Source organism: Centruroides sculpturatus, unplaced genomic scaffold (assembly GCF_000671375.1).
Source record: "Centruroides sculpturatus isolate CEXI.00-Female unplaced genomic scaffold, Cexi_2.0 scaffold404, whole genome shotgun sequence".
NCBI lineage: Eukaryota > Metazoa > Arthropoda > Arachnida > Scorpiones > Buthidae > Centruroides > Centruroides sculpturatus.
This window is the reverse complement of record NW_019384604.1, coordinates 595,943-609,423: the sequence shown is the minus strand read 5'-3', so window position 1 is coordinate 609,423 and position 13,481 is coordinate 595,943. Positions and strand designations below refer to the sequence as shown.

Genomic DNA, 13,481 nt, shown 5'->3' with positions numbered 1-13,481 from the left:
TTGAGTCTTATTAAAGACTAATTAAAATCGCGATAAAATTTTTTCGCGCGGGAAAATTTTTTTGAAAAAATTTGGAGACTTAAAAAACATTCCAAAAATTCAAAAAAAAAAAAAATTTTTAGGGGGCTGAAAGGACCGAGTTTTATGTAATGCTATGTAACCTGCCCAAGTTAACTCGGGATATCGGTTTAAAAGGGTTAAAGATAGATTCCTATATATTTTTCTTTGAATAGTGTGTTTTATGCAGACTATTGCTGTAGAAATGCTGTAAAGGCAGTCACTTAAATGGATTGCTCTACTATTTAGTGCTCTATTAACAGCAGACCCAGTAATGTAAAACATAGGTGAGAAAATTAGGAACATGGGAGAGTGCTCCCTTATTCAGTGCTGTGTTAAGTGGATTTGACTGTAGTATATATTTCCAAACTTTTAAACTTTTTTTTAATTTTAATATGAGTATATACTTACTGTCATATTAATTTATATTATTAATTTAAACTTTATTACATGAATGTTATTTGCGTTTCATTTGCTTTATCTCAATAATTTGAATTGGTTAAAATATTAATTTATGTTACTTTTGTTCATAATTTAACTGAGAAAAGTTGTTTTAAAAGTCAAAACTGTTTGTAATGTAATAAATTATTTGAAGGTGCAAAGATGCTTACCTTATGAAGGATTAAGCATTAATAACAACTTAAGTTGTTATTAAAGTTTTGTTATTATTATTATTAAGACACTAAAAACTTGCATTATTGGAACAAAAAACAAAGTACTGTACAGTAAATAATAATTTAAGCATTTTCATTCTGCAGTGTTATGTCATCAGGGATAAGGTTACAACATAAATTGATAGAAGGAACATTCTGTAACATTTTAAATTAAAAGCATGATGAAACTTTATCTCTGGAGCACTCTATGTAAACATCACATCAAAATTATTTTTCCTAGATTTACAGTGGAGTCCCATACAACGTGGGGATAAGTTATAGGAAATCTCGTTATTGAAACCTGCATTATCACATAATTTATATGAGTTTAAACCTAGGTCTAAAAGGTGGAGGAAAAACATATGCCTCTAAACGACAAAATTCAAATTTTGTATATCTACCAGTCACCTGTTTTACGGGAGTTTACTGTAATTTTATTTAAACAATTTAACATAAAAATGCAGTAAAACCTGTCTAAAATAGAACCTGAATAAAACAGAAATCTGCCTAAGTGGAAAAAGTTCTTTGGAAAAAGAGTGATTTTTCTGTGTTAAATTTGTCAAATGCTGAATAAGTTTTTGGTTACAAAGAACCTAACCTGGATAAAACAGAAAAGATTTCACTTGTAGACAAATAAATAATATTGGTTTCAGGTATGATGGTTATCAAAGAGCTTGACAAAGTGTATTCTGAAAATGATTTTTGAGCCTTGTCAGAGAAACAAAGGATATAAGGACACAAAATCTATCTGTTAAATATTAGTCTTTGATAGAATTAACTAGAGGCAAAATCAATTACTTTTAAGAATCTAGAACTTTCAAGAATCAAATGAATTTTTGAGAACAAGCAATGAATATAATTTGTGAAAACAATGAGAATAAGGTAACATATGCTACCACTTTGCCTTGTTTAGAATAGTTAATGACTAATATTTGAAAAAGTTGATTTACATTGTTGGTTATTACAAAGATTAAAGTAAACAGTTAATTAAAATATTAAAATTCCTTGAGAAGGCAGATCACATAATAACTTGGTCTTTGTATTACTGTAATGCAATTAGAATTTCTGGAAAACAGCAGCTTGTTAAAATAGAGTTAAATTTAAAGCAAAGAATTTTGATTGTGGTGTTTGCATAGAGTGTTTTACCAGAGATGAAATTCCATTTTTCTTTTTGAATTTAAAATGTTGCAGAATGTTTATTATAATTTAATTTTTTTTTTCTTTTATCTATGAAATTTTGAGTTATGTTGTGGCTTTTTTCTTATTGATGGACTGAAGAACTATTCAAGCACTTAGAAATTGCGATTTAATTTGTATTTGTGCTTCAATAAAGCAGTTTTTGAAGTTTTATTTAAAATTTTTGGAGTGTTTATAATTATTGTCATATTTTAATTTTGTTTATCCTTTTCAGTCAATGATGGAAAAAAAAGCAGCGAGACAAAAATGTATGCAAAATCGGCTAAGGTTAGGTCAATTCATAACACAACGGCAGGGAGCTTCTTTTGTGGAAAATTGGGTTGATGGCTATGCATTCACGGAGTTAATTAAGTAAGTTTTTTCTGAAAATATTTCATTAATATTAATAATAATAATTTTCTTGAAATCATCATATTGTCAAGTTGAGAGAATATAAAAGTTCTAAATATCACTTATGGTAGCTGTTATTACGTTTTATGAATGTATGTCTCTTTAATCCGAATGACTATTAAGTTTGGTATAAATATAAAAGTTACAAGAGTTACAATAGACAAAAAAGAATCATAGATAAATAATGATAGAAACAAATTTACATTTTAAAATTATTTATGTTCTATTGATATATACCATATATCTGCGCAGATAAGATGATAGTTGAATCATAAAAAACGACCCCCAAAATCCAGGTTCGTCTTAGACCCTGTACACACTAGGCGTTTTTAAACGCGCATTTAAAAGAACTAAGAGTTCTATGCAGCCGTACACACTCAAAAGCCAAGCACGCGTTAAACGCGCGTTTTGCGAGCGCTTATAGATTTTTGTTAAAACGCGCGTTTTGCGAGCGCTTTACGGGCGCTTTGAGATATATGTGCTGCCATGTTACCGTACATGCGATCGCGCGTTTTGCGGGCGTCAGCCGAGCGCTTTGAGATATATGTGCTGAAATGGAGAACGATCATTTCGATACTGATCTATTTATTGATGAAATCTAAAAGAGACCAACCATTGTCAAAGGATTTTATAGATATTTTAAAAGAATTAAAAAACTTGAATTTATTTTGTCTTAGTTTTGGATACAACGTCGCAAACATTTCATGCGTCAGTCTATCTCGTAATATTGGGTGCACCCAAAATTCTCTTTGCTCCGCCGTCGTTTTTTATAGCGACGATAGAGGAGCCACACAAGCAATCACTTCCACATCCATTTCCAAACCGAGCCAGTGTGCATGCTCCGCTAAACGCTCGTCGAACGTTGAAAAACGCCTAGTGTGTACAGGGCCTTATAGGACAGATACAAAAAAATTAAATTGAACTTTGTATAAATTAAAACCATTATAAAAAACGGACAAATCGTAATTATTTACTAGTAGAGAGTAGGGTATGTCCACAAAATAGAATAGCCTATAGCCTATATGACGATTTTGTGAATAGTCAAGATCATTACCCGAATGCCCAAATCAGTGCAATTGTTTGCAACAATCACAAGGCAGTGCTGCCAGATGCAAGAAAATAAAATTTGTTTATTTGAAAAATTACAAATAGGACATAATTCCATATACACTATACAGTATTATTATACAGATGATGATTGCTGATCTAAACTAAATTCTTAGGCTGTTGATAGTTTGGGGGTTGTCTTATAGGACATATATTTGCTAAAACTATAAAACTTCAACGAAAATTTATACCTCATCTTATCTATGCAGATATACAGTAAATAATATTACCATCATTCAGCTATATATAGCCTGATGATGATAAAGTTATTTACTGAAAATGCTTGCTTTTTGGTTTCATTGTCTTTATACATTAAAGTAACACTAAAAGACAGTTGTCTTTTGTTTTATATATGAGAGAGCATTATCATGGAGTAATGCTGGTGGAAGCTTAAGCTTCTGTTAGGATTGTCATTACTATTAAAGTGTAGAAAAGTGAAACTACAAGTGAAAACATTTGATATTATTTAAATGTAAAAGATTTTTTATGATTTAATAAAATATGCAAAAGTAAAAATTTATAACTTAAAAAGTACTATTATATATAAAAAAAATAATTAACAAAAGAGAGAAAAATTACAGTATAATGAATAATTTGTAATGTAAGCTCAAATTGTTAACTGTGTCACTTGTAGTAATCTTACAAATATTTTTTATTAAAAATGTTTATATTTTCACCGAATGACACATTTAAAATATTTTATCTTTCTGATTTTTGTTTCCTTATAAATGCTCATTATAACATTGTACAATTCTGTTAACACCGAAAATTATTTTTTAATATCAATTGAATTTGATGTAAAAATGTTTTGTGTTTTCTGTCTTTAGACATAAATATTTATATAACGTTTTATATTTAATAATAATAAAATAACTTAGTATCCCTGATCTTGTAAAGAAATTATCTAATTTAAAATTAGAGTCAACTTTTATGTAGATTTGTTTCAAAATTAGGAAAGGTTGAATTACTTTTGACATTTATTTACATTATTGATGAAGAAAGTTTTTGATTGAGGAACAAAAAGAGTTAAATTTAAATTGATTATGAAATTAAATTTGGTACTATTTTTTCTAGAAAACAAGAACAGATTGCATCAGAAAGAGAAGAAATAGAAAGGCAACGAAAGCTGCTATGCAAAAAGAAACCAAGTGCTGGTACGCAAAAGGGTAGAGGAAATAATGGTAGTGCAACCTCTTTGGGATTAACCAATGGTGATTTTGCTAAACCAGATCCTCCAAAAGAGTATGTATTTTAGTTAAACAATAAATTTTGATTTTATTTTTTTTATTTATACTTTTTATTAAATTGTCACAGTTATGAGGGTGCTATATTATATGTATTTTCAAAAATTAATTTCAGGAGTTGTTTTCTTTTAAGATTAAGCTGGCTAGAATATTATGAGCAGGAAGAAATATTAAAATTAAGACAAGCTTCCTTAAAGAAAGAGGATACTGATTTACAGATAGAACTTGAAAAGCTAGAAAGAGAACGAAATCTTCACATTCGTGAGCTTAAAAGAATTCATAACGAAGATCAATCTCGGTAAACATTTTCAGTACAAATATTATGTTTGTTATGATGGTAATAGAAAATAGTTTGGTTTTTAGTTTTTGAATAAAATCAATATAAATTTCTTATAAATATGAACAGATATATTAATATATGTAGGCATTCAAAAAAAAATTCCTGGAAAATGGTTATTAATCATAAACTGAATGCTGTATTTACAATTAATTGATGTAAGTATAAACTTGTTGAGACTTGTTTTATCAGGTATTTGCATCTAGTCCCATCAGACTTGTTTTAATTCCAAAATTTAAAAAATGACATTAAAAGCATTCACTGGCAGTCAATAGATCAAGTGAGACATTTTATAGTGCAGTGGCTAAAATCAAGGAGCTCTGATTTCTACCAGAAGGGCTTAGGAAGGTTGCAACCTACATGGAAAAATGTTTTAACTTAAATGGAACATATGTTGAAAAATAAAACACTAAATTCAATTTGCTGTCATTTTATTTGCATTTTCTTGGAACTTTTTGGATGCTCTTGTATATTCATTATTCCATATTTTTGTGTGTGTTTTAAAAGACAAGTTAAATGGGAGTGGGTTATGCAATGAGATGGGATATATGCCAATTTTAAATTTCAATTAAGAAACTCATTCCTGTGATGCAATGGATGCTTCATAGTCATGAGGTATATAGTGGGGCAAGTTATGCAGCAGTTTTATTTTTGTTTTAACAGTTCTCTGTTGGTTGTATGCTGTCACAGATATATGGCAGTCAGGTTGTGGGTTATATGCACAAAAGTATGGTACTTATTGTTTTTAGGTAATATTATATGATTTGATTATGATAATCTTTTGGCCTGTTTGTTTACATATATTTATTGCTTTTACTCATACAATAATTGTATTTTTTCCTGAAATGTGGCAAAAATTTGTATTGTACCTGTTATATTTCACATTTGGCAATAATGTAATTAAGGATTTTTCAGTTGAAATAGTAAAAATACAAAAGAGCTTTGGAAAAAATCTTCAGATGAAATCCCTCAAATATTCAGAATATAACATTTAAAAACTAAATATATCTATGATTGAGTATTCTTTGAGTATATGTATTTAGAAAAGTCTTAAATCAACAAATATTTTATTAATATAACTTTTTAAAACCTATTTAGTTTTCAAATGTTATAAAAAAAAATATATTCACTACAGCACGATTTTTTAGTGTCTGTTTTGCTATATTCTGCTTCATAATCTTGCTAAAAATTAATTCTGTTTTTTATTTTATTTAATAAAATTGTGTCTGTGTGAAAAAAATTCAAGTTTATTAAATTTTAATATATAGACTAGTTAATAATAAAATTTTTGTTTATTAATATTTTGTAAATATTTTTTAAAAATCACAAAAGTATACCAGTTAGTGCAAATGATACATTCGAGAAAATTGCCATATTAACTGAATTGGTACAAATTAGAGAATGTATATAATAGAAAAATGGTAATTCTTTTGAAAAGGGATATTTTTAATTAAAGATAATTAGAAATGACTTAATAATAATTTATAAAATACTTAATAAACTACATGGGAAAGAAATGAAAAGATGCTATTAAATCTAACTTTTTATTAATTCATTTTGCAATCAAACTTTTTAAATGATATAATTAAAGGAAATATTATCAAATTTTGTTTGAAATTACCTTCCCTTTTCTGTATGAAGCTCTTAGTAGTAGTGAATTGTGTTTTCTAATGCTGTTTTGTGTAAATGCAAACTTCTTAATATGGGTCATTATTCAAAATTATGCCAGATATGGACCTTTTTAAAGATATATACCAAAAAGTCTAAATCCTGTGGCACCAACAGATAATGGATAATATAATTAGTGATGAGTGGTTAGACTGAGTGCTGCTAATTATTTTGCCAATTCTTCTCAATTTAAATTGGCAGCATTGTATAATACAATATTTTCTTGTTTTAAAACTTTTAATCATTGAAAGTACAACTACAAATTTTTCTACACTTCCAAAACGATGTGCAGATTTTATTGAAAGTTGTTAGTGCATTTAAAATGATCTTAATCTGATTTTTATCATTTACTTACATTTATGCTACTTATTACTATAATTTTAAAAATAAATTTTAATAAAGTTCTCTTATATGTATTAGGTTGACAGTGACTGTATTGTAGGGAATCATTGTGTATTAATTGAATCCTCTAGCATATATTATAAACTACAGTATAGTGAATTCCATACTAAATGAAGTTGCACTAAGCAAGGTATTCCTGTATGTGTGAATTGGATATTCACATATACAGAATAGAATTATTTTTATGGATCAATGCATCAACTGTACTAATTATGTTTGCTTATCATTTATTGTTTCAAGCTGCTACAGATAATTTTTAAGAAGCCATCAGTAAATAGTGATATCTTCAAACATAAATTTTGTGAAATTCTTGGCATCACATTATAAAATTTGCAATTCACAACTTTTTATTATATTTAAAAGCATTTTCAACCTTTTTAGGCCAGTTCCAGTTACGTTGAATTCTTGAAAATGGACTATAGTTCAGAACATTATAAAATCTGTTTAACATATAACTATAAATAAATAATAAATATAACTATAATTCTGTTACTATGTTATTTAAAAGTATACAAATATAGAATATAATAGAACAATTGTGAAATTAATCTAAAATAAAATTTTGCATGGAAGTTTTTAAATATGATGACTACATTATGATATCATAAACTTCTTAAATGACTACTAGGTGTGAAAATAGTCAAAAATAGAAACAAATTAAAAAATTAAGAGAAGGGTTTTCTCTAAGAAAACTTTTTATGTATGATAAACATTTAGTTATCTAAAGAAGTACTGTGGATTTTTAATTTTAAATAGTGATGTGCTACATAAGGATTATTTATAATTTGCGTTTCTGTCATCTTGCATCATTCTATTAATTAAATTATCAACAACCGTGAGGCAGATAGTAGTGAGGGCTTGTCAGACTAATGATGGACACAACACTCAAATCGAAGTGAAAACGTTTAATAAACACAAAAATGACTACATAAGTATGGAAACAAAAAACCCAAAATGCATTTCGGACTATTTTCTGATAGAAAATAGTCCCTCATCAGTTGGTATTAACTAAAGGTTTTAGTATATTTAAAATTATACAAGGTAAAGGTAAACTTAAAACTATGCCTGCTTATAACTGTTTTGTTCAGCACTCTGTATGTCACGCTACCCTGAAATATTATGAAGATTTATTACACCTGGTCTACACTGATAATGCTTACTGCTCATACAGTTATAACAGCATTTTCATCTTTATATTGTATAGCTTTAGGCATAGTTTTAGGTTTATCTTTACCTTGTATAATTTTAAATATACTAAAACCTTTAGTTAATACCAACTGATGAGAGACTATTTTCTATCAGAAAATAATCTCTCATCAGTTTTGCATTTTGGGTTTTTTCATTTTCATACTTATGTAGTCATTTTTGTGTTTATTAAACATTTTCACTTTGATTCCTGAGTGTTTGTGCCCATCATTGGTCTGATAAGCCCTCACTATTATCTGCCTCATGGTTGTTGATAATTTAATTAATATAATTATACCAAGGGCTAGAAGCAAACTTTTGTAATAATTTTGTTACATCATTCTGTTGCTACAATTATCAGTACAATTGTAGCACACACTTAACATGTAAATACAATCATTATTGTTTTTAGCTTTGTAATTCTTATGCCATAATGGCATTAACTAAATTTGTTTGTTGTTATTGTTTTCTGCATATTTTTTTGTCTTCCTATTTTTTGTTTAATATTATCTGTTTCTTTTAAAAACAGATTTCTTTCCTTTCAAAATATCATGCTATAGTTGTCAATAGACTGTGACATATTATTAGCATGTTTGTTGAGTTTGTAACATAAATTATTGCTTTGTTCTAAAAATTATTTTTTTGTTTTTTTGCAGTATATATTGGTTATCAACTAATAATTATTTGAATTTCTAAAATGTACTTACTAGTCATCACACTTTCTATTAAATAAGATTCTTATGTTTTGATACTAGAATCACTGGTTATTAGATATTAACTACCAAATCTTTTCATTTTGACTATTTACATAATAATTCTGAAAAACTGTTGCTCAAGTTTTACGAGGTATTGTTATATTTTAACTAAAGTTAATGTAAATGAAATCTTTATACATTTTAAGTGTCAAATTAAAACATTTATTATATTTTTTACATATAATGTGTATAATGCATTTTATAGTAATGAAAGAGTCTTTCTGTACACAAGTTTTTAAAATTGATCACATGAATTAAGAGTGTTATTTTGCATTTAGTCATTTGGCTTGTCATTTTGAATATACTATTAGTTTTTTTCTGATATTATCAATGCATATAAACTAAATCTTGAATCTAATGACTATCTTGAATCTGCTTTCATTATATATATACACTCAATGACAAAAATATGTTACACACTCAGATAGAATTGATTAATTACTGCAAAATTCTGTATATGATGGCTGGACTGCTACTATGTTCTGCCATTAGCACTCCAACATCATCAGCTTCATTTGCATTGGTGCTATGATAGAGAATCATGGATTGTCAACATGCCATCTTCAACAACAAATCCCAGTTCTCTTTGCAAATAGATGATTATTGTGCTAGAATGGTGAACTATAGATGAGTGCTTTCATTACTGCTCTTACTTCAAGCACTATTTGCCTTTTGTGTACAACTTACTTTGCAGCAATTTGCCTTTACTGTTGAGCAGCACACTCCCCCACTGCTGGCATGATAATCTTCAGAGCCGTCTCATATGACAGTTGGTTATTTCTAACGATGGTATGAGAGACATTGTTGGCAGGACAGTGTATTCAGGAAATCCTGTGTTCTCATATGATGCCTTTCGTGACAGGGTTGCAAACAGGCATTTCTAATAAGATGCCATACACAGCTAGAATTTTGCAGAAATATGTGTCATGATGTCATACATTGTCTGGTCTCCAGAGTTGTTGTCCATCAAGTGTGGGATTAGATGGTATATCAATTTTGACCATCTCTGAGTGTGAATCTAGAGTAGCAGTTGCAACATCTGTGGACAAATATGTCACACTGATAGCATATGGTGTTTTATGCCTCCATGCTTAATCATGTCATTGCAAGTTGAAGAACTACAAAATATTACAGGTTGCTTTAAATTTCTGAATTGTTCCACAAGAAATTGTTCCTTTTGCTATGATATTGTTATTGCTTATTTACCATTGTCTTTACAATTGCACTAATAAGGTCTTGGTGCATATTTTTTGTTAGTGAGTGTAATAAAAAATTACAGATGAACACTATGCTATACATTTTTAACTAATGCAAATGGTGGAGCATAAGGAAAAGCATATTACAGTGTTTTACTACCATATGTAATGGTAGTATCATGGTACTATTTTGTGTAAGCTATTAAACAAATAAGGACTGTAATGATAAAAATTGTAAAATTCAAAAGATGATAATTTTTATTTCTAATGTAATCAGAAAGATTTTATTTTAAAAGTTTCTTTTTAAAATACATTTAAGACTTAAATAATTATAACATTTAAGTTTGCTTCGTTCCTTTCAAAGTTTCTTTTGAATGCTCTTCATAAGATTTTTAACAGTGTTTCCTTTAATCATTGTGACTGTTCTTTTCCACTTTAGAGAAAACTCTAAAGTCTTTTGCTGTTTTTTGTTTGTTTGTTTTTACAAAATATTAAAATCTTTCTCTCAGTTGGCATTGTGGTATATTTGGTTGATTCATGTCTTTAGTTTGTTAAAGAAGACATTTTTTTATACATTCATTAATATAAATTTCAACACTAATATTTCCTTTTTTCACAAACAACAAACTTTTCAATCTACACTGGCAAATTTCTTGCCAAACTTGTTGACACCAATTGATGTTTCCGATTCTGGAATGCTATAATAGTATGAGTCTGAAAGCATTGAAAAACCAACCTTCACCTATCTTTCATCATCTAAAACCAAACCTTCTTACCAATTAAAGAATACAATTTTTGAGTTCTAGTTTTAATTACCTTTTGTTTTTCAGTCACTTTAAGTATTTTTTGTTTATATGATTTCATACTCTCATGCTGCTTAGCCCTTTGAACCATTATTTCATTAGTTTTACTTTTTTTTTTTTTTAACATTATTTCTCACTGACATGCTGCAATTTTTGGAAATGACTTTGATTGTCTTTTGGTCAGGTTATGAGCTGTAAGTACCATATTTTCCACTGGAATCTGGCTTTCAAGAAATGGGCAATGTCTTACACTAATGATTTAACACTCCATTCACTGTACTTTGGAAAATTTGTAGTTCTTTCACTATGAAATGTCTTGGTTTTTCTGGACTTTCCATCCATTTGTCAGCAATTGCTTTTCTACACACTATTTCATTCATTGTTTAAAGCAAAAGCACAGTTACTTTAGTAAAACTGATAACAGAATTCTTATTCAGCAACAATTCAGCAACAATTTCAAATAATTATTTATTTGAAATTGTTGCTGTGGCAACAAACAGAATTTTAAATAATGAACAAAAAAATTAACATCTTTTGAATTTTACAGATTTTTATCATTAGTCCTATTGTATTGGAAGTATGATAGAATTCTAATTAAGATAATTTACTGATTATTTTTAGCAGTTATTCTGTGTGTTATGATTATATCCTTTTCGTATGAGCTATATGATATAAAACATATTATATATTGAAAGGTTTCACAATTAGTGTCTCATTCAAAATAGTGTGACCAAGTGGTGGGATTCAAATAATTTAATAACCAGTTCACTGCAATCTAACTTATGATCATTTTAAGCAAGTGCTTCAACTCTCAGTAACTGAAATCCATTCAGCTTCCTCTGAAATATTTACTTAAAATATTGTTGGTGGGAGCTGAATGGATTTTGGCCATTAAAATTGGTGTATTTGGTTTTAAGAATAAAAACTAATATTTATTTATAAATTTATATGTAGGGTCTTACAGTATTTTTTCACAACAAAGTACTTTGTATATTGAAAAATATACAAAATAATAATAGCAGAGTCCACAATGTGCTTGAAAAAAGACTCTTAGTACCTCAGGATAGAATGTGGGGAAAAATTTGTCAATTATGACACATTAATTGTTGCCCATTAAACCAAACAACTATTGAAAATAGAAGACTTTTTACCTTCTAAGGAGGATTCCTAACAAAATTAAAAAGATACTTTGCTGATAAACCAATCTGCACTTTTGAATTTCTAAAAAGTTATTACCTCAAAAACTGGACAAGACACTAACAATTTAGATACCAACAACCTTGATTTGGTTACCAATACCTGTTGCTGGACCAAATCAAGATTATTGGTGTTTAAACTGAGTTATGAATAACACATTAAACAGACTATCTTTCAAACATTAATAGCTTTTTTTTTTAACAAAATGTACATGCAAGCACCCTTAATGATGTATTATTGTCTTAATCAGGCAGGCAGGAAATTCTTTTTTATTCAGTTTTAAAAAAGAATTTCTTGCCTTATGGTGATAACACATCATTGAAAGTGCTTGCATGTACTTTTTGTTTAAAAAAAAAAAAAAGCTATTAATACCAAAAGATAGTCTGTTTAGTGTGTTGTTCTTAAAGAATTGGCATCATATGCAAGTAAAAGTTTTATAAACTGTAAATTAGTTATTTGAAAAATACAAATAAAATTCATTTAGCTTTGAACATCATATATTTGAATTATTATTTTTTTATTTTTATTATGTATTTTTTGTTTATGGATATGTTTAAAAATAAAACTAAAAAATTTTCAAATTTCAGTTTTTTCTAGAAAACACTCAATAGCATTTTCCATTCCCAGGAAATCCAAAGTCAGAAATTTTCAGAAACCATAATTGATAAATAAAATCACTCTAGGAACATTTATTGTCTTGTATTTCCCATACCCAGAAACACACATTTATGAATACAACTTATCACTTGTGCTTGAGTTGAGCAGAAAATGTCAGATTCTTTGTTATGTTAGGTGGTCATAGATCAGTCACAGTTGCAGCAGTGATGAGATATCATTTACATTTCTTGCTCTATTGCATAGTCTGAGAAAGACTATATAAAGAGCAGAACAAAATTTTCTTTTGTTCTGACCCAGTACATACTGAGCTGTTAAAAAGTTGCAGTCTTATGCAAACACAGACTTTTGCAATAAATTTGCATAAATGAATAATACAGTAGAGCGTCGTTTATCCGAAAGCTGGTTATCCGAAACGTCTGTTATCCAAAAGCATTCCAGTCAGCAAATTTAAATTTTCGCTAGTGCAGTGGCGCTGCAATCTTCGACTATTTCTTGGGTTACTGAAATATTTTACGTTTTTGATACTAAATTAACATCCGAAGTATAATTTTTTATTGTTTTTATATTTTTCAATAAATTTATTTTGTTTGTACAAAATAAAAAAATAATTTTTAACGATACAATAGTCTTCGTTAGGCTTAACATCGACGAAAATTCAACGCGAAGCGACAC

The 13,481-nt window shown here is 28.2% G+C and overlaps 1 protein-coding gene across 2 annotated transcripts in view; it reads left to right on the top strand.

The window, feature by feature from the left end:
* LOC111625126 (serine/threonine-protein kinase tousled-like 2) overlaps positions 1–13,481 on the top strand; it is a 91,027-nt gene that overhangs the window by 20,286 nt on the left and 57,260 nt on the right. The window contains exons 4-6 of one of the 2 annotated variants that reach the window (XM_023368168.1): positions 2,122–2,258; positions 4,479–4,646; positions 4,782–4,946. In XM_023368168.1, the coding sequence (XP_023223936.1) occupies positions 2,122–2,258; positions 4,479–4,646; positions 4,782–4,946 (470 nt within the window). Of the gene's footprint in view, positions 1–2,121; positions 2,259–4,478; positions 4,647–4,763; positions 4,947–13,481 lie in introns of both variants that reach the window. The other variant, XM_023368167.1, reaches the window with a different exon arrangement.